Raw genomic sequence first — 27,638 nt, 5'->3', positions numbered from 1 at the left:
TGAAATCTCAACCAGGCGGAATTCCAGCACAAGCAGCCACCAAAAGAAAGTTTATCAGATCGATTTATACTGGATGTAAACTTAGGATGATCAGTGAATAGTCATTTTCGCCAAAATAAAAAAGTACAATTATAAAGGTGAATAAGTTACGTGATCAGGCTTACCTGGCAGATGATATAATAGCCAATCCTATAGACTCATGTGCATAACAAATGTATAAGACATTATAAGACACTTACATGCATGCTTTTCTCCTGATCATCGGATCACAGATTGGACTACACCACCCTTTTTCAATATAATTGAAATTTGCATCCGATCGACCTCTATGGAATTGATTAAGGTGTTTACATGAAGGCTTTTCAATCCAATTAAGCCATCAATCTGATTACAAACAAATTATTTGGTTGCATGTAAACGTAAATGTGAGGTTTGCACCACTGCTCTAAACTAACAGTATTGCCAGCATTTGTTTATGTTTCTGTAATGGTTAATCTATCCGGATATGTAAGACCTTCAGTCACAGTAGTTTTTTTAATGTTATAATATAATTATTGTTGTATGAATAATCTATGAATTTACTGTTTTACAAGAATGGCAGAAAAAATTGTAAAGCACTTTATTATTTTTTTTAATTCAGAAGCCTGATTACAGTTTACTTGCAGTCCTTAAAGGATTACCCATGTCATCCAAAATTTTTTTTGTTCAGTCAAAAAGAAATTAAAAACATTTCAGGATTTTTCTCAATTTAATAGATTTATTGGTCCTCAACAGTTTAAAGGATTAGTCCATTTTCTTAAAAAAAAAATCCAGATAATTTACTTACCACCATGTCATCCAAAATGTCGATGTCTTTCAGTCGAGAAGAAATTATATTTTTTGAAGAAAACATTCCAGGATTTTTCTTGACCTGATTTTAGATTACATGAATGCAGTTTAAAATTGCAGTTTAAACGCCACTTCAAAAAGCTCTAAACGATGCCAAACGAGGCATAAGGGTCTTTTTTTAGCAAAACAATTGTCATTTTCGGCAAGAAAAATACAACAAATGTACTCCTAAACTAATCACGTCGAAAGGTCACGCAAAACTTCCGCCTCAGTGTTTACAAGTGTGGAGAAAGAGGACCGTTCCGAATTTGTTGTATGTGGAATGATACTAATTTATGTCTTTGTGTGTCAGTTTATTGTTTAAAATGGTCCTCAAGTGTGCGTTTCATATATGTAAAGCGTGACCTTTCGATGTCATTATGCATTACGTTGGTGCAATACACGGCTGGTGCAAGACGAGAAGTTGTGGTTTAAAAGTGCATATTTTTTATCACTCTTGTCAAAAATGACAATCGTTCTGCCAGACAAGACCCCCCTGCCTCTGTTGGAGCTCCCTGCAGCCGCGATTAAACTGCAATCTTAAACTTCATTTAAACAGGACAAATAAATTATATTAATTTGACAAAAATGCTGTAATGTTTTCCTAAAAAAAAAAAAAAAAAAACGTAACTTCTTCTCGACTAAACAAAAACACGAACAACCCTGATGACCTGAGGGGCGAGTAAATTATCAGGATTTTCTTGTGTGGAGTAATCTTTTAATAAAAAAATAAGTTGTTATGCTTTAATGTTACTGGGCATTTACACCAGACGCGACAGAGGCGGCAAAAATGTGCTATTCGCGCGTAGTAATCACGTCACTAAAGCAAGCTCCTGATTGGTTAATGCGGCGTGAATATCCACCAAAGTTCAGAATTTCAACTCGTGCGTTTTCTGCGTCTGGTGTGAACGCACAGTTAGGCTTGATTTCTGACTTCTGAGAGAAGTTGAATGTGCGACTCAAATTTAGGTATAGAAACACAAATTCAATTTGACATTCAACCTTCCCATTTAAAATTATGAACACTCTAAAAAAGAAAGAGTCCACATTAAATCACTTCACGATGTCGGATAATCTTTCAGACAAACAGACAGTGCTAAAAGTGTGTGTATATATAAATATATATATATATATATATATATATATATATATATATTATCAGATTAAGTTCAGTTATTTAAAAATAAACCAAATAAACATAATTAATGTTTCTTACTTAATATAATAATAATACTAATAGCACTACCACTATTACTAATAATTCTATTTGTTTATTAAGTTTTCTTCATTCCTGAAAGTCCTGTGAATTTGTTTGTTTTGGGCATTCCTTTGATTTTCTGGGACAGTCTGCATGCCTTTAAATTTGAAAGACAAAAAGAATGTCATTCCAGATAAGATTAGATTATTCCCCGACACAGGATCTAAAGAAAAAATTCCCAAAATCACAATGCATGCCATCTTTCTGGGCAATTTAAGCACAGCTCATTAAATGACCCGAGATTTAGACTAATCCCTCCATCTCCACACAGTCGCCCTCGTGCTCGTATCGTTTCCCCTGCTTTTTTGTTTAGGAAATTTGGATGAATGACCGACAGATGTTTACCATTTCTTTCAGAAGTCCTCAGAAAAATCATGTCAGCTGGAACACGCTGGTTCTGCAAAGAGTTTGAAGGAAGAGATAGAGAGTTAAAACAAGATAAAATATAAAGACACAAACCCAAGTATGCCGTCAACAACGATCACCTCGGTTTAGTTGTACAGGCTCTATTTGGCTTTAATCTAGTCAATTACCAGTATTTGGCCTGTTTAAAGAGGACAGCCGACAGCAAATCATTGGGTGGTGCCCCGTGGCAGCTCTGACCGGGACTTCCACTCGACCTGACCCTCGCTTCACTCCCGGCTCTGTTTGTAGTTATTCGAAGGTGAATTCGCTACGCTATTAAACTCGGCAGATGTTTCACAACATCGGATGTGACTTCGGTATCTCAAACGTTGGCCCCGCTTTTAATCATTTCAACTTTTACTACAGTATATATATGCACTCCATAACCCACGCATAACCTTTGAATATTTGAGCCAATTGGATTCTCCACAGATTATGGATATTATAGATCAAACGTATTACACTAAAGTTACATTGCAATTTCTTGTCCGAGTCACCATGTCAGAGTCACATTTCACCCATAAATTAAATTAATATTATTTATCAGGAGTAAAACTATTACTTCTAGTTCTTTTAATTAATGCTTTTTTAACAAAACCACATTGAGCGCAACATGTGCAAATCGTCTCTCTGTGCAAAATCAACATATTTAAGAAAATTGGCTGGTTGGGTAATTGGAGACTGAGGAGGTGTCTCGAATTTCATGCTCTCAGACTTTGTAGTGGGAAACGAGCATCGCAATTCCCTCACAATAGGCTTCAGTCTGCACGGTAAAGAGGCAACTGTTGAACAAAAGGCAACACTAAATACCAGAATGGAATTAGGAAGGATTACTAATAACCAACCATTGGCCTCAGGTCACATGCTTCAGTCATTCAACATGATTGACAGCTAGTCTCTGCATTAAATCCTCATAGACACTACTCATCCATTATGTTAATAAAACATAACCTGCGATTGACTGGTAGATTTATTAGAAACTCGGCAAAGAATTATTGTCATGAGCCATATTGTATAAAATTTTAATTTGAACATATGCATGAGGAACTCTTTTTAATTTTACATATAAAGCATGTTATGTCTTACAGGTCTGATCAGAGGTCAGATTGCCTTAATCTCAAGGGAAGATAAACAGCTGAAGCATTGAGAGAGAGATGAGAAGCCGTTTGTCTAAAGATCTCAATTCTTAACAATGACTGAGCTTATTAGCAAACCAACCTTTTCAACAATGATAAGATCTCCAACCTGGATGCCACTGCTTTTTACCTTCACCGTTCCTGCAGAGAGAAAGAGAGAGAAAAAAAGTGTGAACAATGAGTTTGTTTCATACGTGAAGATTTAAAGGTGCAGTGTATAATTTTTAGAAGGATATCTTGACGGAAATCCAAAATAATATACAAAACTTTATCATTAGGGGTGTATAAAGACCTTTTTATAATGAACCGTTATGTTTTTATTACCTTAGAATGATATTTTTTTAATCTACATGCATTGAGGGTCCCTTACGTGGAAGTCGTCATTTTGTGCCGCCATGTTTTTACAGAAGCCCTTAATGGACAAACTTTTTTTACCAAGTTGTCTCCAACGATGACATGTTTTTCTGGTGGCGGCTACCGTAGCTTCTCTATGCGTTTCAATAGTGAGGGGTAAGCAGTGGACTTAGCTGTTGGTTGCAATTCGCAACCTCACCACTAGATGCCGCAAAAATGTACACACTGCACCTTTAAGCATGAACCCATTATTGTTAAATATCAGCCAATCACGCTCTCAAGAAAAAAAATAAAAAAGAACACAGGCCCTAAATCCTAATAGCTGATGATTGTCTCATTAACTGATAACCGGGGACACATTTTTACAGTCATATTTCTTAAAATTATTTACAGAAATAAAATGAAAGTAGATTTTTTTTTTACAAAAATACACATTTCAAAGACATTGAGGATGCAAAAAAATCTAAATTATGAGAAAATCGCCTTTAAAGTCCAAATGAAGTCCTTAACAACACATATTATTAACGATAAATACATTTTTTATAAATTTACAGTAGAAAATGTACAAAATATCTTTATGGAGCATAATCTTTACGTAATATCCTAATAGTTTTTGGCATAAAAATCATTTTGACCCATAAGAAATAAAATACAAGTAGAATTTTTTTTTACAAAAATACAAATTTCAAAGACATTGAGGATACGAAAAAATCTAAATATTGAGAAAATCGCCTCTAAAGTTGTCCAAATGAAGTCCTTAACAACACATATTCTTAACAATAAATATATTTTTTATAAATTTACAGTAGAAAATGTACAAAATATCTTTATGAAGCATAATCTTTACCTAATATTAGGGGTGTGACGAGATCTCGTGCGACGAGATCTCGCGATATTAAATATGTATCGCGAGATTAAGTGTGTCTCAAATAAAAGACTGCATCCTTCGGAGGTCGCATTTTTAAACTGCATTTACTTCATAAAGACTGTCTTATTAGAGACTACTAACAATTATAAAGTTTACTAATAATTTAGTTAATCGCAAATTGATGTAATATGCTCACGACTTGCGAATGTAATGCTCAGTTAATGATCTGAAATAAACCTTAATGATGTATGCAGCCTGCATATGCGACCTCCGGAGGATGCAGCTTTCTGTTTGACCCTTTTAGGGGCCAGTTACACCAAAAGCGTTTATGGTAGTTGCAGGCACCTTTTTTAAATGATATTCTATGGGCATGGAGCGTTTGTGCGCTGTTTATGCGCGCTGAGCGCCTTGCGGTTTTTGCCGGCGGCCGCAGCACGCGCCTTCGAAGGAACGCTGAAGAGCGGAGAAGCGCCCGACGTCATTCGCGTCTTTCTATTGTCCACTCGAATGAGGGGAGATGCAGGCCTTACGTTGTGGTGAGGGAGGTTTACAGTTGCTTTGAAGAACCGGACTCCACTCGCTCACTCTCTCCTGCGTGTTTGTGCACCTCTCACCCTCAAACAAGGTCAGAGCAAGCGTCATCTTTTTAAAGTTTCTGCTAATGTGACAGTTAACAGCAAAAGAGCGCTCACGCTTCAATATTTGATTGACAAGACAGCTGACTAGGTGGTTGCCTAGCAATATGAAAAGCCACGTCGACTCGCACTGCTCTTCTTTAAAAAAAGGCAGTGCGTCGCGCCTTGCGTTTCCAAGCGTTTAAAGCGTGGTTGGTGTAATTAGCCTCTTACAGTGCATGCATTATATTCTGTCTTTTACTGCATTTGCTTTTTTGTTTGGGTTTCCAATAATGTTCGTTTGGGAGCTCGTGAGACGTGTTGTGTTTGTCTGATGATCACTGTCAGATGTAAGTCTCAACAGATTAAACCATCACAGAGTTTACATGATTTAATGTCTGCATGTTCATTTCTATTGTAAAGAAATGGACGTATATTAAATATTCAAATGGATTTAAACATTGTTTGGCTAAAAAATAAGCGTTTCTCTCCGTCTAAAGTGAAAGTGAAGATAGCGTCTGCGAGACGAGTCAACTATCTCTCCCTGCAGGCATTTGTTATAATATATACATAATGCTTTTTATTTATAGACCACAAATGTAATGTGTTTGTTAATGTAATGTTGTTTAATGTAACTTGGTTTTAATACTTTATTTGAACCAATTATTATTGCATCTTCGTTATTATGTAATTTTAAAGGCTACTGCTCACTTGGGTCTATTTTTATTGCCCAAAAATAACAAACTACTTCATTATCAGTTAGCAAAATAATTGTTAGGGCCAGTCCTTGATTAGTTAAAACATTTAAAAATAACGTGATTTCAGTTTCTTGTTCATTTTTTTTATCATCGAGGGTTTCTTAAAAAGTGTAAAAATATCGTCTCGTCTCGTTCTCGTGAACCCAATCTCGTGTCTCGTCTCGTCTCGTGGATTAAGTGTCTCGTCACACCCCTACCTAATATCCTAATGTTTTTGGCATAAAAAAAACTATAATTTTGACCCATAAGAAATAAAATACAAGTAGAATTTTTTTTACAAAAACACAAATTTCAAAGACATTGAGGATGCAAAAAAAATTTAAATATTGAGAAAATCGCCTTTATAGTTGTCCAAATGAAGTCACTTAACAACACATATTATTAAGAACAAATACATTTTTGATATATTTACGGTAGGAAATGTACAAATATCTTTATGGAGCATAATCTTTACATAATATTCTAATGTTTTAAAAAACAAACAAAAAAAAAAAACAATAATTTTGACCCATACAATGCATTTTTGGCTATATCCGTGCAACATGTGACTGGTTTTGTGGTCCAGGGTCACAAATGTTTTCTAATCCCCTATAAAAGTCTAACATAAAACAAATCAACTCAAAGGATCATCTATTGTCCTCTGATGGTTCACCGATGGCCCCGCATCTGCATATTTCATGACAAACCTCCAGTGAAGATTCAAATATTTAAGCCTCCTTTAAATCCCCATTCAGATTTGTGAAAAGCTCTGAGTGCATATGAGATTTCATTTGTTTTTAGACAATACCCTCCTCCTCAGCTTTACAAGAACACAGGAGAACCATCTCTCATTCCATTGAGAATGACAGGCTAAAATTGTTTGGAAAAGGTCAGGGACCTTTCACCCCTGCGGAGACCTTTACCAATGCATATGTAAGGCATTAGCACGTATGTATATGTGCATTCTTTTGGGGATAAATGACATTTCAATTCATGCAATAATCTTCCAGATCCATACCTCATATATATAAAGTGTATAAATCACATTTGGTGGCATTATCATCATCATCACTGTCTAAAGTCAACCAGCAGTTCTGTTTACTCAATAACATGTAAAGCTTTACCCCCCCGAAAAATAATTTAAATCTGTAGCAGGTAGAGAGGTTGGTCATTTGCTAACTTCCAGAATCCGGGAAACACCAATATTGCTTTCCGGAAGGTGTGACCTGTGACCGTAAATCCCACACCCAGCTTTAATGGTGCAAGTCTTAAAAAAGGAGTGAAGGAGCGGTTTAAATATGATGAACTTTGATGTTTTTATCCCTGTTGGTCTGGCCATGGCAATCATCGGCCCTCCCAGGCTGCTAACAAATGCCACAGCTCTGCTCCATAAGCCTTATATGGAGGCTGTTAGAGCGACGCACGCATACACCGAGTTTATGAGTAAAGAGAGACCGCAAGATCAAAGGAGAACGTGTGATGGAAACGACAGGAGGTTCTCTCGGTTTTTATTGTCACATGCTTTTCATCCCCCACTATATGATACAGTTTACATCCTTACTTCAAATTAAAAACAAACAGTAGCCTCCTTAAGGCCGTGTTTACACCGGGTATTAAGATGCGCTTTGGTCGAATGGATCACAAGTGGACGACGGTAAATACAGGTGTATACGGGGCGTGAAACGTTTTGAGCTCGTCCACTTTCGACCACGTTCAGAGGTAGTCGAAAACATTCTACCATATTGCATTTTTGGTGCAGATGCTCATGTGGTCGAATGTGTTCGAGCAGCCACAAAAGACCGCCTACTCTCCACCTATTGATCTAATGTGTGATGTATCGAGTACACGTTTTAACAACAAACCTCATTTCTAGCGCGAACCCACAATGTTTGGTGTTGTCTTTAGGCTTTCATTGATAAAACTAAAGCAGCTACTAGGGCTGCACGATTTGGGCAATTTTTCCCATTGCGGTTATTGATGCTAATATTTCGATGTGCGATTGCGATTATACTAAATGGTATCATGAGTCAACTTGATGGGTTTTAAGGAAAATCCACACACAGTTTAGTGATAATGCTAAAATGTGTATTTGTAAAACTATAAATGTTTTCGTATTGCCACGTGTTGTAGCAACTGCTCAGTGTCAGTAATCCTAAATCCAAAATACCCCTATACAACAGACGTAGAGTTTTTTTTAGCTACCAGATCACTGTCAACCTCCTCTGCATCCATCTTCGCTCTGGTATAAGTGACGACGCACACCACACACGTGCATGCCACACGTGCACTGCCTTTTTTGTTCGTTTTACTTTCTTTTTTAAACAGCAAGGAAAATCATCAAACTGTTATCAGAAAGTTTGTGTTAACAAGTCCACACATTTATTTATTTAATATAATTGCAACCATTTGCTGTCATATAATCGCACAGGCTGACATCGCGATTGCGATGCGATTAATTGTGCAGCACTAGCAGCTACTCTTTGATTCTTTCAGCTTAGTTTTTTTTTTATTTAGCGTGTGTGTCAAAGTTGCGCAAGCTTATTTCATCAATTAGGGGTCGTGCACACCAAAGCTTTTACACCGGCGGCCGGAGCATGTTTTTTAAAATATTTTCAATGGAAGTGCAGCGTTTTTCAAAAAAGCCAGCAGCTGGTGGTTTTGTTCGCACTGAAAGCCATCACTGGGCTTTTTTTCGCGCTCAGCACTGAGCGACGAGAGTTGAAAAATATTCAACTTTGAGTGAAAAGCTCAGCTCGTCAATGTCAGTTCTCAAACGTCCGTCCAATCACAGTGGAGGAGGGGTGGGACAAATATCACAACAAGCGGCACATCGTACAACGACTGATAAACAAAGCAGAAGTATCAGCAACCAAAGCACTCAGCTAAAGAAAGCTAGTAGTCGGCGTACGCCTGGTATTTTTTAGCCGTGTTTAAAAGCTTTGGTGTGCACACCCCCTTAGTCTGAATATGTGAGAAAACCCTTACATATACATTTAAGCGGTAATCTCACATAATATTAGTGCGCGTTTAAACGACTCGCCCATAGACCATCCCCTCGAAGTAATCAGGACAAAAGCAGTCGAAAGTGGACAAAAGAGACGGATTAAAACTAGCGGTGTAACAATACATATAATATTGCAAAAATATATTTTGCTTGCTATGCTTCTCAACAGATGGCGCTCTTGTGCAGAAACTCAATATGCACTGCAAAAGAAGTACCATTACACAGACAGCTCCAGGAAATGTATAAGCATGTTTATATGAACGTTCATCAAACCTTTTCATGATAATAAAGAATATTTATAATGATTATGTTTGACGAGCTTTTTCAAATGCATGTTATAAACGTCTCAAACTAACAGTGAATTTAGATTGAAAAGGACTTTCTAATGATCAAAATGCCATAATACACAAAAGAGCTGCGAATAATATCGCCCTTGCGATTCAGAATCGATATCGGATGGGCATCACAGCGTGTATCGTAAAATATCGTTACACCCCTAGTTAAAACACAAGGTATAAACGGATCCAATCGACCAAAACGCATCCTAATACTAGATGTAAACAAGCTCTTAGATCATTTTGCATGCTTTAACAGCCTTCATTTAAATAAAATGGCATCCAAATTGTAATTGCGCTGCTTTTGTGAAAAGTGCAAAAATGCGGCAAACGTACAGAAGTTGCATCAAGTATAGTTAAATTTTTACATGTACGCGAGTGTCAGCAGCATACAGTGTGCGTGACGCAAATTTTGTCAACAGAATATTACGCACGTACTGTACGTGCACCACAGGATTTTTGTAACCCTGCATACTTTGTACACACAGGTCGCACATACCGAAGTTTGTAGTAGGCCAGGAGAGGTATACCCCATTCACATTACAAGCGACACGCAGCAATAAAGCGACACAATCCCATTAATTTTAATGGGACTTCCGGACACACGAGCGACAATGACCTTTGGCGACCCGATGGAGCACGAACAGCGGCAAATAGGGCTGAAACGATTAATCGTGCAAATGCGCGTTTTCTCAATGAATGAATTTGAATGAATTACGGTGAAATGCCGCCACTTCCAAAAGCCAGAGGGCGCTCTCGTGCAGAAACTCCAATTGAGCCATAGAAGAAGTAGCATTACAAACCCTATTCCAGGAAATGGCTAGAAGAATATTTATATTGCTGTTCTTCAGATTGTTTCAGGTATTTTCATGATAATAAAGAATATTGTGAATGATTGTGTTTAACGAGTGTTGCTTTTTTATATGCACGTTATAAACGACTCCGACTCATAATGAGTTTAGATTGATAAGGACTTTCTACTGATCAAAACGCCATAGTACACGCACAAGCTGCGCATGAAACACAGAATCGCAGCCTTGTGATTCAGAATCGATTTTAGACAGGCCTTTTTAATGGGACACACGATTTATCGTTACAGCCCTGCGAGATAAAGTTGAGAAAATGCTAATGGTGAGCGACTTTTTTCTAAGTTCACGTCATCCGTCTCTCGTCAGTTACTGGATGGACAGAACTCATTTGTTTATGACAACCAGAATTAGAAATGACCTCTTTGAAAGAGACGGGCGACACATAGTGACAAAGTCGCTTGTAATGTGTATGTACCTGTATTGCTATTTGTCGCAATACACATGCGTCCAATGCCTGTGTCTGCATACGTGTCAAATTAACTATGCTTTGCAAGGCTGTTCATTTGTGTACATAAAAAAACAAACTATACTTACAGCTTTCTACAAAGTATAAAAATAAGAAACTTTCTGCCTTTACATCATGAGAAACTACAAAAAATATAAACACATTTTGACTCCTCATTGCGAAAAAATGTTCAAAGCACATAAGGCTTGTTTACTGCAAGAATTGACAGCCGGATGACGTTAAAGTACTGCGAGAGCGATTCGCGAAATCATATGGAGGAGTCTGCTTTTAAATCGCTCTCGTGGAACTTTGATGTCATCCGGCTGTCGGTTCTTGCAGCGCCGCATGAAGTTGAACAAGCCTATAATCAGGCCTGGTGCTAAAGAAAGTAAGCATGAGGTACACGAGAACCAATAAGATTCAAAGTTATTTATGTGCTGCCGTTTTTTAATTTACAGTGCTAATTTGTATGTTTACAATAAGACATACAGAATGCCAAGTAATTTATAGTTTTTTCTTACAACCATATTGTTCTACATCAGAACATTAATATAAAATTGTTTGTGTTCAACTAAAGAAGAAAGTGACAAACATCTGGCATGGCATGTGGTTAAGTAGATTATGAGAGAATTTTAAATATTTGGGTGAACTATTCTTTTTAGAAATTAGCATAAAACCCATTTAGATCTACAAACAATGAGCGGCAAAGGAAAGTACGAAAACAATTCACAAGAGCTTGAGAAAACCATCACTCACCTCTTGTGGACAGTTTGCTGTAGATCTGTGAATTGACCTCTTTGTCTCGCAGATAACATCGGATCTCTTCGACGGCTTCCCTCACAATTGTAATAATCAATACAAACCCCTTAGGATCAAACAAACAAACATAAAAATCCATTACAATTTCATGATGAAAATTAAGGTAAGGCAAAAATATTATGCCGTGACGTACCAGAGGAACCCAGTATGTGTAGAGCGGACCCAGTCTGAGCTCATTGACAAACTGAGAGCAAGCCAACAGCAGAAAATAAAGGTTGAAGAAGTATTTGAACTGGTTGAATAACACCTAAACACAAAAGCACAAAATGATTAGTCAAGCAGAAACAATTTTGTCTTACTTTAAAAAAAACACTTTGCTTTATTGCATGACAAAAACAAAGAAAAACTTGTGTTGATACCATGCTACAGGGATGATTTTTGAAGCGTATACAATAGTACTTTGATATAGATAAATGTACTTTTAAAAATGTACTACACAATGTTGTCAAAACTATGATACTACTACAAAACATTTTTGCCCTTAATAATGCCTTAATAGGATTCGACCTTGAAGTGCATAAAGATCAACTGAGGACAAGACATTTTTTTTTGCATAACCTCACATGTCTTTAAGTTTATGATGATGAGAGTTCTGGGTACTCATTTACAAAACACTGATCATTTTGTCCTTCAAATCATTCAAAATAACCAGAAACTATTTGCAATGCAAATTATTTTTTTCCATACACCAATCTGGTCAAGGTTGTTTGTGATGCCTGCATGACAAGGAAAATAGATTTTTACATTTTTGGCACTTTTCCAAAGCAAATCCCACCTCCCAGATTCTGTGTATCCTGTGGCTGGTTTTGTGGGTTGCTAGGCTGTTATGGGTAGTTGTCAGGGTGTTATTAAGTTGTTTATTTGCCCAGGTCATAATCTTTGTAATATTAAAAGCTGTAGATATGTTATCGGTGGCTAGCTCTTTAAAAACATCTCAACCAGATGCACAAAATAAAAAAAATCATTCATTTTCGTAACACAAATGGTGCAGGACGAGTTACTTAGTGAAAAGAACTGGAAAAACACAGATTTTAAAACAATTTAAAAAAAATGTGATAGTGCTGCCTCACGATTAGTCGTGAAATATTTATTATATAATTTTTTTTTCTTAAAATTATAAATGTATGTGTGTGTATTTATATAAACATAATTATTATACACAGTACACACCCATATATATATATATATTATGTAAACAAAAACTTTTATTCTGCAAACGATTTGCCTAATCCTGAGGCAGCACTAGAATTGGATTGGTTCGTTTGTTAAAATCCCAAAGCAGTATACACAGATGATAAATGATCTGAATAGACACATTGACCACGTTTACATGCACCCTCATAATGCGATTATAATGAGATTTTGACAATATTGCAATTATACTTTACTTTACACAAGCACAATACTTTGATAAAAAATAATGTGATTAAAGGCAGGGTGCATGATCTCTGAAAGCCAATGTTGACATTTGAAATCACCTAAACAAACACGTCCCTACCCCATAGAATCTGGACCTTTTTTGATAGACCCGCCCCACACATATGCAACCCAGGCAACGATGTCGGTTAGTAGACATAGACACGCCCCCTTACTGCTGATTGACTACAAGTATGTTTTGGTACTCGGCCCGACTCCCTTTCCAAAGTGTTTTTCAAAGATCATGCACCCCACCTTTAAGCTCATAATCACACTATAATCGTATTAAAATAGGTGGCGTACGCCATTTTTTTTCACGATGTAGACGCGTATTAAACCGTTACAGGCACCGTCTACATCAGACGTAATATGTTCATAAGGACGTGTTTGTCATTTAACGTAAGTAAATTAAAACAGTGGACAGTATATATGAGTTCATAGTTTGTACTCTGCATTGGGCTATGTGTGAATAATAAGCACAGTAAATAATTTGAAAAAAAAAAAACTACATGTAAACAGGAGTGAAGAGACATGTAAACATCTTACTGTGATTAAGTCCTTAAAGGAATATTCCATTTTCTTAAAAGAAAAAATCAGATAATTTACGCACTACAATGTCATCCAAAATGTTGATGTCTTTCTTTGTTCAGTCGAGAAGTTATGTTTTTTGAGGAAAACATTGCAGGATTTTTCTCATTTTAATGGACTTTAATAGACACCAACATTTAATACTTAACTCAACACTTAAGAGTTTCAAAGGACTATAAACAATCCCAAACGAGGCATAAGGGTCTTATCTAGCAAAACGATTGTCATTTTTGACAAGAAAAATAACAAATATACACTTTTAAAGCACAACTTTTCGTTTTAGGTCCGGTCCAGCGTGACCTAACGTAAATGCGTAGTGACATAGGGAGGTCACGTGTTACATATATAAAACGCACATTTGCGGACCATTGTAAACAATAAACTGACACAAAGACATTAATTAGTATCAGTTGACATACAACAACGTAGGAACGGCCCTCTTTCACCCCACTTGTAAACATTGGGGCGGAGTTTCGCGTTCGTCCTCTGTGACCTCTTGACGTGATGACGTATTGCGTCGGGTCACGCTAGCGCATGACGACCGGACCTAACGTTTTGCTAGATAAGACCCTTATGCCTCGTTTGGGATCATTTATAGTCCTTTGAAACTCCGTTGAAAAAAACTGTTAAGTGTTGAGTTGAGTATTGGTTGTTGGTGTCTATTAAAGTCCATTAAAATGAGAAAAATCCTGCAATGTTTTCCTCAAAAAACAATTTCTTCTCGACTGAACAAAGAAAGACATCAACATTTTGGATGACATTGTGGTGAGTAAATTATCTGGATTTTTCTTTTAAGAAAATGGAATATTCCTTTAAAGGGACACTCCACTTTTTTTTAAAATATGCTCATTTTCCAGCTCCCCTATAGTTAAAACATTTGATTCTTACCATTTTGGAATTCATTCAGCTGATCTCCAGGTTTGGCGGTACCACTTTTAGCATAGCTTAGCAGAATCCATTAAATCTGATTAGACCATTAGCATTGCGCTAAAAAAATAACGAGTTTAGATATTTTTTCTATTTAAAACTTACATTGATGATATTACGCATTGTCCGAAAATAGTCCCCTTGGTTACTTTCAAAAACAGGGGACTATTTTCGGGCACTGCGTGCATAATATCCCTGCGCCTCCTGCAGCCATGTTACGGCAGCAAATATCTTGATTATTACGCCAGTTTGAGAGTATAGTTCCTAGCCATATCTGTCTAGAAAATTTTAGAAAATCACAACTTTTAGTTTTCCATCGGTCTTAGTACACGATGTAACTACAGAATAGTCAAGTTTAAATAGGAATGGTCTAATCAGATTCAATGGATTGTGCTAAGCTATGCTAAAGTGCTAGCACCAGACCTGGACATTGGCTAAATGGATTCCAAAACGGTAAAAATTAAATGTTTAACTCTATGGGAGCTGGAAAATTAGCATATTTTCAAAAAGACTGGAGTGTCCCTTTAATCTGACCATTTGAAATAATCACATTACTCATTAGTCATTAGAAGATATTGGGAAACAAGGTATAAGGCATGCTGAATCATTCTTACCCCAGGCAAGAAGGTGAAGAAATTGTATTTTTGGTTGTTTATGACGTTTCTTGGGTACCTCTGTTCTCTCTTTTCCGGATGGCCCAACCAGACGGTCCGGGGTCGAAAATCGCCCCCACCGCAGCATCTCGACCATGGGCAGCACCCGTCATCACAAATATTACAACGTTTTGCCATTTCTGAGCATTGGAAAACATTTGACATAAACATGCTCAAACTAAAACTAACTTTAACCATAGAAATACTTTCAAACAGGCTGAATACTAGAGTTAATATTTGCCTTTAACATTCAGCTCCTACCAACACCTTCATCAAACAATCTCTTATCAAAAGCTGCATCGACCTTAAACGTGTAGCTACTCAAGCTGAATGAAAGCATATAGGAAATAACACAGCACTGACATAAACAAAGGTCTTTACAAATAAGTCAAACATATGTATGATGTAAAAAAAGATTTTACACATCATATGTCAAGATGTATCTGCCCTGAAAGAATGTAGCCTATTATTATTGTGTTAACATATCATATGTTGGTATTTTATTACAAAGGTGGCGTATTTCACACATGAACATACTGTTGTATACGTACTATAGTAAACTGTGGCAAATTGTAGTAGTATATTATAGCAATTAGGCTACTACAATTTGTTAATGTATACTACAGTATTTTGCAGCATTAACTATACTGATAAACTGCTTAAGTGTAGTAAACAATGTAGTATATTTAAATATTTACTATGGTAAGGTCCAAAAAAAGTTTACATTCACAGTTTAATAGAGTAAATAATAAAGTAAACTACAATATTTGTATGGGAATTGAAAACCGCAGTGACACACACTATGTACTATGGTATTACTATGTTTTACAAGGGTAAAGAGCCTAATCAAGTGCAAGTATGATACTCACAACAGGCCCTGATACATTGTACATCAAAAATAAATGTGTAAAAAGCAATTCATGAATGGGGAAATGCTGTTATTTATCTCCTCGTGCCTTTATGTGCAGGCGTGTCTCTCATTTTCACACGATACAGTGTATATCGCGATCTCTGACAATTCACCTGCGTTTACATCCGGAACAAGGATGTGCCTTTCCTACACATACACACACATCAAAACAAAGGCCATGCTAAATAACAAATATAGCACCTTTGGTAAATTAAATAAATACCAAGTCGTCATAAAATATCGGAAATATGCGGATGTTGTTTATCGGGCTGTTAGCTTCTATGCTACCTCCTGTGTGTGTGTCATCCATAAACAAACGCGCATTTACCAGCTGGCGTGTATTTGCATGAGTTTCGGGTCGTGTCGTGATCTTACCCGTCTCTGCGTTTGCCGTCGTGTCGGTTTTTGTGCCGTACGGGCTGTAACGGGATATTGTCCGTCATGGTTGTCGGTTACGGAGCACAGCAGTGGCCCGAGTGTTGGGCGGAGGCTGGCCGTGTGAGATGATGATGGGTTGGGCTCTGAGTCTGAGCAGCAGCTCAGCATGATGGGCAATGTATTTCATTCATTTACAATCAATATTATCTGGCATTGTTTATGTTAAATTACTTTAAACTTCCATAATGGTACGATACTTTGCGAAATTCACCCGCACAAACTCACACGTGAAAAACTGTACTTTAGTATTTACTATAGTAAACTTTTAATATTCACTGCATTTTATTAATGTAGGTTTATAGTACAGTATAGTAGTTTTAACCATAGTGTATTGCTACACTGTCGTATTTACTATATTAAAACACTGTAGTATCAATTTATTTTACTGGTTTACATCTACTGAAAAATTCAGCTAAGACCAGCATAAACTGGTGAGCACTGGTCTCCCAGCTTGGTTTTAACTGGTATTGCTGGTGTAGCAAGCTGGTCTAGCTGTAATTTGGTCACTTTTTAAGCTGGTCTAGCTGGACTTTGTTGGTCTGGCTGGAAGACCAGTGGCCGTTTGCATAAACTTCTAAGACTAGTCTTAAAAGTTAGTCATGAATTTTTTTCTCCAAGACTGATCATAACTGTTTAAAGTATGTTACATAGAAAGGTAGATTGGTCTAATTTAAATCCAAATAATAAGACTGATTAGCTCTTACTAATTGCTAGTTAGTTAGTCAGACTCATTCTTAAGATGCAGTCTTAACTTCACGGCTATGTTTATGCAACCGGCCACAGACAGGTGACCCACAGGTGACCCACCCAGGACCAGCTTAAACCAGCTACTGCCACCTTAAACCAGCAAAAACCAGCTACCAGCTTATGCTGGTCTTAGCTGGATTTTTCAGGAGGGATATCAAAACTGCAGTGTACTACAGTAATTTTTAAATGTGGGTGTATTTTGTCATAAGATATAAGAAAAATAGTTTTTATGTAAAAATCATCCTACATAATAAAATACATGGGGCAATAATTTATTATATAAAAATATCTCGCTATTGCCATGACATGTTCATATCGTATTATGTTCATACCATAATCGTTTGTTTATTGGTTTTTAATAAAGGTACCTGATTTTATAATCGCATTCTTTCAAACGACCTTGTAAATACAATGGCATGTGATTACGAAATTAATTCAATATTATAGAATCACTATTGGATACAATGACAACTTTTTTCTGGAAGTTATGATTCCTTTAAGATATAATAATTTCTGACCCTGGACCACCAAACCAGTCATAGGGTCAATTGTTTCGAAATTGAGATTTATATACATAATCTGAATGCTGAATGAACAAGCTTTATTATTGCTGTATGTGCTGCCGTATTTGAATTTACAGTGCTATTGATGTATGGTTTGTTAGGATAGGACAATATTTGGCCAAGACATAAAAATCTAAGGGTGTAAACTAAATCTAAATATTGAGAAAATAGCCTTTAAAGTTGTCCAAAAGTCCTTAGCAACACATATTACTAATGATAAATCCACTGTAAAGTTGCTGTACTTTTTCAGCTGTTTGCCAGTAACTTACTGTAGATATAAATTTGTGTTATCTCGTTTTGGAACCAAACTCTTCATTTGTAGGAATAGCCAACAATACATTGTCAAAAATTGTTTTCCCCCCAAAATAATTAGGATACTAAGTAAAGATCATGTTCCATGAAGAAAGTTACTACCGTAAATATAATGTTCACTGTTAAAATTACAGTAAAACTGGCAGCAGTAACTTACTGTAGATTTAAATTGATGTTATTTAATGGCAACAGTTTGTTCAAAGTTAATGAATATTAAACATTAACAAGTCTTTATATTTCATGAATAAAACTAAAATAACAGCCTCATGCAAAGCATTCTGGGAACCAAAATCTGAAGGAAATAACAGAAAAAGGTTAATAAAGATTTCTGGTTCTCAGACTGCGTTGTATGAGGCTGTTATTTTATAGTTTTATTCTGTAAAGACAGATACGTGTTGTTTATTTAACTTTGAACAAACTGTTGCCAGTAAATAACACATTTAAATCTACAGTAAGTTACTGGCAAACAGCTGCCAGTAATACTGTAATTTTTACAGACATTTTAAACAATGTACACTATATTTAACAGTAGTAAATTTACAAAATATCTTCATGGAACATGAGCTTTACTTAATATCCTATTTTTTTTGGGGGGGGGATTTGACAATGTATTGTGGGCAATTCCTACAAATTAAGAGTTTGGTTGTAAAAAAAAGGTAACTTTTTTTGTCAAAACATGTTGATTATTATGTTATGTTTTATTGTGCTACTTAACTGTAATTTCTTTTGTTATAAAGGCTTAAATAAAAAAAATGCTGTTTGATTGATATTAATTGGAATGCACAATAAAAAAAAACTAGATTTTTTTAAAAAAGTTCTCTCGTTTTAGAACCAAACTCTTCAAATATACCCATGCAACTTATGACTGGTTTGTGGTCAAGGGTTACTGAAAGGAACCATTCTATACTCTGTATATTTTTTTAGCACTCATCACATAAGTATTTGTCATCTATAGTGGTCATATTTTTAGCTTGCAGGAAATTAGATTAAAATAGTTGTGTTACTAAGAGCTCCAATCATTCCCCAGAAATGTAATCATAATAAAACATTATCTCTGTCGTAACCAAATTGTAAATGAGACTGAAGTCTTTGAAAAGTCATCCATGGTTTTATTTTCAAAATATCAGAACGAAAGAGGGGTTGGAAAAAGCAAACATTCACAAAAAGTCTACACTGTAAACAAGCCTAAAACAGACGCAACATTTGAACAATCATACAGACGTGACCCCATTTAACCAAGATCTGATCTTTCTTTACATCTAGAAAAAGGCACAACTTGGTAAATGCATAATAGAAAGAGAATGTACATGAGGAGTCTGCCTATTCTGAACAAGTGTTGTGCAAAGTGTCTGGTGATACATTCATATATATTACAGAAATCAGCAGGTTACAGGGGAGGAAGCAACCATAACGCCAAACACAATGCAAAAAAAAGTCATCTAAATGAGGTAGAAACTTGACCAGCTTAAAGCTCACGGTTACTCCGCGTGCACAGTTTTGTTAGTTTTACTCAAGGGTACATGACTACGATCTCAAAAACGTCTCCCTGCGAAAACAGTACATTTTTGATGACAGTGATACAAGATATCCAGGCCTACATAGCTCACAAGTATAAAATGTGTGGTAATGGAAAAATGTACAGTTCTAAAAGTCATAGGTCGTAAAACAATGTCAAGCAAGCTAACGTTCTCCAAGCAACGCATCCAAAAAACAATTGATCATAGGATAATGCCAGCTCAGATAATTCTTAGCAGAATGAGAAAAATAAAGTGCAAGGACTGATTATGAGTTTCAGTTTGTACTGGCCATTCGCATTCCTATCAAAGGTACCAAATGAAACCGATTTAATCTAACTGGCATTTAATAAGGACCACTGAAATCCCCATATAAAATCATGGTGGACACCAGAAAAAAAGAAAAAGGTATAAAGCACATCTTGGTCTAAATAAAAAATAAATCTGAAAGGCCTTGCTTGCAATCCTGTGGTGTCTTTAGGCAGAACAAAGTAGAAAGAAAAAAAATGCACTCGAAGACAGGCACTTAGCAAAATTATTTTTGGTATTAAGCGCAGATAGAAACTACAAAGTCAAAAAATACATAATAACTTAGTGAAATCCAGTTTCAGAACAAATGTCTACACTATAACTACTCGGTTGGTCTATTAAGGAATCTATAATCTTCAGTAGATAGTGGATAGACAACCTAATGGACAACTTAATCCTCCAGGCACATAATCCAGCTCTTTGACACAGATGATGTATCGTGAACAATTAATTATGAACAAAATCAACACACAACAGGACTGCGAGTAGTCAAGCAGAGACGCCGTAACAAAATGTTACCGGTTAAAACAAAATCACTATCGTCTCTGAGGGCTTCCTGAAGGTCACGCAGAGCAAAGCCCAATGAACTCAGATATAGTGTGTCCATGGAATAAAGTTATTTCAAGTAAGACTTACATTCAACTTCTAGAAACAAAACTTTTGACAAAATACCCGCATATATTAGAAAGAGAAAAGGAAATAAGAACTACAGTAGTTACAACAGATTCATCTAGAAGCATCACTAGTAGGTAAAGGGTCCAAAAATGAAGGCGTGGCCCATTTAGGCAATGATTTAACAAGGCTATGTACATTCACAATTTCTTAAAAAGGAACGTTACACATAAGAATTGATTGTACCGACCGAGGACTGCCTTAATAAATAGCCTAGTTCGTAATATCTCAGGAGGCTCTCCACAAGCCGAATCAGCACAGAATAGACAGTCGATCGGGAAAATTAGTCCTTTAGTACGCTTTAATTCACTTTCCCTTCCTCCATAAAATGTGGAAATTTCGCTACACTTTCAGATCCATTCTTTTGCATTTCGGCAACTGTGCCAGGGATGCCAGATTGAGAAGATTCCATCTTTGTCATTCCCCCAGTAGAGCCCACTAAAGGACCTCCAGCAAGACTTCCTGGTAGAGGAATGCCACCATTTTGGATGACCGAAATCTCGTTGGTCTTCATTGTGAGGCCGTTTGTAAAGGCAGCAGCGTACTGGTTCCATACAGATGGGTCAAAACTGATTGGTGGGGGAATCAAATCCTTGGGGGGCTGCATCATGTCTGGCATCATCTTGGACTCGGTGCCCATGGCCATCAAAGCCATTGGGTTATCCAACGACAGACGCTGACCTCGCCTTGCCGAATTATTCCACATGTGAGTCCCGACATGCACCTGCAAAATAAATAACACGAGTCAGTGAGTTGCCACATACACAGTATTGGAATAATGATAATTAACATTAACATCGGAAGTCAACCATTTACAAATTTTGAGATCTTCATGGAGTAGAAACATTAAAAGATGTGGTTACCTTAAGGTTGCCCTTTGTTGTGAAAGCCCTGCCACAAATTGTGCACGCAAATGGCTTTTCTCCCGTGTGAGTGCGTTCGTGGATCTGCAGAGCACTGGCAGATGAAAAGTTCTTGCCACAGGAGTTGCAGATATGTTGCTTGGCAGACCGGCGAGGACCATTAGCAGAAGCAGGCGGTGTTGCTGCTCCTTGAGGAAGTTGGGAGCTGTACAGGCTGTGGGCACCTATAGGACTTTCAGGAGGAATCTGCATCTCTAGTTTGACCAAACTTGGAGGAACCCTCATGTATGGCAATTGAGTAGAGCCTATGAGAAAATGAATTACAATTATGAAAAACAATTCATGATAGCTTAAACAAATGGTTCTTCAGTGTAGAAACAACAAAATGATAAATTACCATATTCCCCATTAGAGAACGGCAAGCCTGGCTCCTCTTTAATGGGTTTTGAAGTAAAACTAGATGTCAAGTCCAGGGCTCCATTGTTTTCACAAAAATCTTGAGGTCCACCATCAGAGTCCAACCTAGCTTTAGGTCCATCATCTGGGTGTGTGGATTCTGGTGATTTTGACTGACCGTTACTCAGAGGACCATCTACTGGAGAAGAGGAGTGAAATGACATTGAATCTGACACTGCTGGACTACGGCCATTCTTGTAGTCAATCTCTCCAGACCCTAAAGGTGAATCTTTCAGCCCGCCATCACTCTCAGAAGCAGTGCTGCTTTGCCGCTGTAGATTCAGTGCGGAGGTGAGACTCTTCATATGGTTCTCCAAGGCAGCAATGCTTGTAAACATCGATGGTGGACCTTGAAAAGACTGATCTTCTTTGGTGGCAGGATGAGGCTCCATAGAGTCGTTCATCTTCTCCTGATTGTCCAAATCCATGTCTTGCTCCTCCATGCTCTCCTCGTTTTCATTGGAGTCCATGTTCTTCTCCTCAGTCAAGCTAACATCCAAAGCTTCAGGATTTTCAAACTGACTCTCAGGCATAGGGGTGTTGGGAATCTGCCCACCCATGTGCATACGAATATGCTGCTGGAGAACAATTGCATTTGTGAACTTCTTATGACAAATTGGGCAAGAGTGTTGCATTTTGAGGGGTGTGTTGGCCCTGTGAACCCCATAATGTGCTTTAAGGTTGCCTTTGGTGGAAAAGGCCCTGCCACAGATTTTGCATTTGTACGGTCGCTCGCCAGTGTGGGTGCGGTAATGCATTTTAAGGGAACTTTGGCAGCTGAGCACCCTGTGGCATATCACACACTCGTTTGGGTCACTGGTCCTCTTGTCCAAGCCATCCACCATTTGCTGAAGTTTAGCTGTGCCAGAGCCATTCTCACCTGATAGGCCATTACCATTTATGTGGTGCAACCCAGCCAGCGCTTCAGAGGAATCCTTGTTTTGATCCAGTCCCGACATTTCCTGACCAAACATGCCGGAAGAAATGGATGCGCCATCACTGCCCGATGAAGAGGGCCTCTGGGAGTAGAGATCCCCACCCACTGGGACATCAAAGGAGGGCTTAAATCCCTGGAGCGTTGATGGATGGAGACCTGAGGAGGGAAGCCCAAGCACAGATTTATTGTCAGCAAAACCATTTTCTTCCATGGGCAAGGACATGCCGTAAGGGATGCCGTTGTTTGTCGGGACGTTGTCCAGGTGTTCTGGTACGGGATGTGGATTCATCTTAATGTGTGGATATTTGTCTTTGTGTCTCTGGAAATGCACTTTGAGGTTTCCTTTGGTCGTGAAACGGTTTCCGCAGATGTTACATTTAAAGGGCCTTTCTCCGGTGTGCGAGCGCAAGTGGATTTGGAGCGCGCTGTCATTTCCAAAAGTTTTTCCACAGTACTTGCATTTGTGCTTTAACATGTTCTCACCCAAGCCATTCTTTGCCTCTGCCATCACAGGTATTTTATTTTTTGCCTTTTTAGAAGGATCCACACCTGCTGCAACAGCACCAAATGGACTCTGTAATCCCATGACCCCTGGAGATTGGGGAAGTAATGCTGGAAGCCGGCTAGCGAGATCGGGGAGCCCTTTCAAATCAGTCTTTAAGGGCAAAGGGCCCAAACTTCCAGGAAGGGACGTGGGGATGACACTGGACTGAGGTAGTTTGGCTTGCTTCAAGGCCTCCAGAGACAAACTCTGAGTTCGTTTTCCGATGAGGGCGGCCGCAGCTGAAAGTTGTTGAGACAGATGCGCACCCAGTGCCTTCAGTGGATCCACAGCAGCGCCCACAGCAGGATGGAGACTATGGGGTGCCATCATGGCCACTTGTATACGTATCTGCTCGGTTAGCTGAATCTGCTGCAGTTGTTGCTGCTGGAGGCTGACCAACTGTTCCAAGATCATCGGGATTGAAAGAAGAGCTTCTTGGTGCGGTTGCGGGGGTGAAGATTTCTGACTGGAGGAGTTGGATGAATGTTGCGTTACAGCAACTTTGGTAGCAGCCATAGACTCAAGAGTCACATTAGAGTCTTGCATTTTGGACGAAAGCATGTAGTTCATTTCTGGAGTGCCAGGCATCTCTTGTTCTTGATTTGAGGGATCATCCTGGTTCAGTTTGAGGTCTCCTTCCATTTCGTCCATCTCTCCATTGTGCTTTGAGTGCAGGGTACTGGCAGACTGACCATCACTGTTATGATCACTCAGGAAATCATCTGAAGACTGCTGGGTGAATTCACGGGGCACTTCACTTCCATCACCGTCTTTCATGATCACGACCTGCTGACTCTTTGTGCAACTCATCTCGTGTTCCAAAAACTCAGTCTCGTCGAAGAACTCGCCACAACATTTGTCGCAAACCCTCGTCTCCTCAGATCGCCGCCTCTTAGCTTCATTACCACCATCCTCTCTTTGACCATCATGCAATATCCCTGCAGAAAGACAAAAAGGCCAAGAGATGAAATGGTATTCAAAACCAACTTTAACAAAAATAAAATGTAAGCATTTATTATTACATATATAACAAAAGAAAGTTATGAAGAGGCATTTCATGATGCATTTTTAAATGATGACGCATTGCATGTGCACATAAAAAAAACTTGAAATAGCTGTACTACACCCCCCCACACCCCTGAACATAAAGCCATTTTAAAAACCTACCAGATGAGGGCAGTACATACAATACAAAAAATAACATCCATTTAAAACAAGAATTTAGCAATATCAAGCTATTAAATTGCAACAAAACCATAAAATTGTAGAGTTTACAAACTACACACCAACATTTATGCTCAATAAAAATAAGAGTGTTTTTACATATGTGGGCTGTGGCATTCACTATTGTTAAAAGACCAGAAACCAGATCTGATAATGCAAAGCAGTCGCTCCAATTAAAGAACATGCGAGACAAATCAGATTAGTCTATAGCAGAGCTATTGGGGGGGTCTTTTATCAGGGCCACTGTTTAATGCAAATGTCGCCATCTCTTATGAATGAGAGAGACCACCTGTTAACATTCTGACAGTGGATCTGGACGTGTTAATTGTTCGGTGGACAGCTTGAATCGCAAATAAAAAGTTGCAAATGTACGCGCATTGTTCTCGTGCACGCACACAGTATGAGACATTTAAACTAAGCCATGGTTAACATGCAATCATATCAAAAGTGCATTAAACTTTTTCAAACGTGTTACATCTACAATGAAAGCTTAAATAACTTGATTAGAAATAACAGAGTGACTAGACACGTGTTAAAACATGCGTTTAATGAAAGATACAATGTAACACACCTGTCCATTCCTCAACTCACCACAAGAGGGCGTCTGATCAATGTACAGGGGATACAATGCATCTTTCAATACCTTAACAGCGCTGATTGTACGTCAACATATTCGGGCCATTTCACATGCAATGTCCCATCAACCACAGACTTTGATAAATAGTCGTTTAAAATATAACATGACACACTCCACGCATCATTTAATCTATAACCAATAAATAAATGCGCTCTCTGCTTTAAAAGTGAACACTTTAACATCCCATGTATAATATTCATATAGTTTACATTTGGGATTCGACCCCCTCCGCAACTTCAATTCCATCCCCCAATCCACGTCTCCATATGCGACCAAAAGAAACTGTGGGGGATTTATTGCTTTGTGGTCAAGCTTGTTCCCGACTCACATTTCATTCCGACCTGTTGAGCACCTTTGTTTAACGGTGGTCAGTGATACCAGCATCAAATATTAATACACGAGCAAGCTCTGGAATATATGCATGCATCTATCAGCCAGCAATCCAATGCATCTCAAAGTATAAAAAGTCATTTATCTATAGGCTATATAAAAAAGATGCATGTATTCATTTGATCAGTGAATGTTCAAAAAGGCATAGTTAATCGATATCACCAAACTACAATCGTGTTCAACCGATAATACTACGAATTATAAAATTAATAATACTACGTAAAGTACAAGTTACAAGTGATGTAAAGGCAAAACAATCAGCGTACAGTAAAAAGCTGACGAAAAACGCGATTCAAATTCAATGCTACCGAATATTAGGCACACGCGTAAACAAACAAACTATCACAGTTAACAAAAACCAAACAGACAAAGTGTCTCATTTTTACAAACCTCGTTGACGCAACATCTGAAGTAAATATTCTTTCATTGCATTTATTCGAAACTTTTGCGTACTCTACCTAATTTATAAACAGGCACGGGCAATCTCGAAAGGTCGTGATCCCCATCCAGGTCCGATAACATAATTCAGGTACGACTCAAAATGTACAAACTATACATTTTTTAAAAACCCCAAAGAGGCATAAAGTTTGTTAACCAAACTCCAAACTTACCATTTTCTGTCGAAGCGGGCTCATCCGAATTAATGTGCTGTGGTTTGGATTGCTTGCGCCGCGACATGGTAACCTACGACCATCAGGGGCAAATAGTAAGGCTATTTAGTCCCTCTCCTTTAGAAATTCTCCAGGTCGGGGGAAATTAGCCCCTCGAGTAGAAATGCGCATGTCAAAGTAATTATTATTATCAATAATGCATTGCGATTTATCATGGTCTTCTGACAGCTGATTGGCTCCGGTCCAATGTGCTCGAGCATTATTCAAATGAGGCTTCATTGATGAGAAATGCAGAGTCGAGAGAAAGGGGGAGGGAGATGTGAAAGAAAGAGCCAAAGAGAGAGAGAGAACGAGAGAGAGAGGGAGGAGTGATGCTGAAAGGGAGGGAGGCAAGTGCGCACGCGAGGTGAAATAAAAATGCAATCATTTTACAGCATTGACACAATCTCAGAAATCACAAACCGTCTCATGTAAACAGATTTATGTTTTGATTTTTAATTTAGTTTTTTTTTTTTACGAAAATGTGATGTGTATGTTTTACTTGATTATAATGTAAATGTTTTCTTGCCTATACTAAACAAAGCAACGTTTACATTAAATTGCATGTGTACATGTGATCAGATGTGTGCGTGCCTTTACGCGCTGCCATTTAAATATGGAAATCACAACTGACAATAACCAACATCACATGAAACACAAACCTCGGTCTACCACATTGTATGTGCAGTGTTGAAAACCAGTGAAGTACAAACAAGTGGGCATATAGACAGATATTTGAATTAGAAAAAAATACTATGAGTTTACTTGAAATGCATTATGAAAACATTTGCCTTTATTCACATTTCAACATTTGCATGTGTATTGATATTCTAGTTGAGTAATAAAATGATAGAAAAAGATTAAGCCAATACTTTGAAATACTTTAGGGTATTTTTTATACTTTTATATACTTCTGGATGGTTACTTTTTTGATACAGTCTACTCAAAACTTTTAATCATTGTTTAAAATGTTAACATACATAAAAGAAGCCAAGCTGATATAAAAAATTTGCCCGCGGGCACCATGTTGGAGACCACTTCTTTAGGGTATATATTTTGATCATACACATTATTTAAAGGTTGCTTAAATAAGGAGCAAAAAATAAAGTCAGTGTATTTTCCCACAATTTTCTTTTATGATATCATTGACCAAACATAAAAATAGCTGTTGGTCAGT

General features: G+C 37.7%; 2 protein-coding genes across 2 annotated transcripts in view; both read right to left on the bottom strand.

Moving 5' to 3' along the window:
- The window catches only part of atp9a (ATPase phospholipid transporting 9A), a 65,140-nt gene extending 48,402 nt beyond the window's left edge, over window positions 1-16,738 (bottom strand). The window contains exons 1-6 of the mRNA XM_073875525.1: window positions 16,586-16,738; window positions 15,257-15,406; window positions 11,845-11,958; window positions 11,649-11,757; window positions 3,749-3,807; window positions 2,471-2,522 (exon numbers count right to left, since the gene is read on the bottom strand). Of these exons, the coding sequence (XP_073731626.1) occupies window positions 2,471-2,522; window positions 3,749-3,807; window positions 11,649-11,757; window positions 11,845-11,958; window positions 15,257-15,406; window positions 16,586-16,648 (547 nt within the window). The 5' untranslated portion in view covers window positions 16,649-16,738. The remainder of the gene's footprint in view (window positions 1-2,470; window positions 2,523-3,748; window positions 3,808-11,648; window positions 11,758-11,844; window positions 11,959-15,256; window positions 15,407-16,585) is intronic.
- Window positions 16,739-19,353: 2,615 nt separating this feature from the next.
- On the bottom strand, window positions 19,354-26,650 carry sall4 (spalt-like transcription factor 4). The gene is made up of 4 exons (XM_055188802.2): window positions 26,423-26,650; window positions 22,021-24,498; window positions 21,624-21,928; window positions 19,354-21,484 (listed from the first exon to the last, which is right to left on the bottom strand). The coding sequence occupies exons 1-4, from the start codon at window positions 26,487-26,489 to the stop codon at window positions 21,062-21,064; spliced, it is 3,273 nt and encodes a 1,090-aa protein (XP_055044777.2). The 5' UTR covers window positions 26,490-26,650; the 3' UTR covers window positions 19,354-21,061.
- Window positions 26,651-27,638: the final 988 nt, after the last annotated feature.

This window comes from Misgurnus anguillicaudatus, chromosome 13 (genome assembly GCF_027580225.2).
Source record: "Misgurnus anguillicaudatus chromosome 13, ASM2758022v2, whole genome shotgun sequence".
Taxonomy (NCBI): domain Eukaryota; kingdom Metazoa; phylum Chordata; class Actinopteri; order Cypriniformes; family Cobitidae; genus Misgurnus; species Misgurnus anguillicaudatus.
The sequence above is the reverse complement of the archived record's forward strand: the minus strand, read 5'-3'. Positions and strand labels throughout refer to the sequence as shown.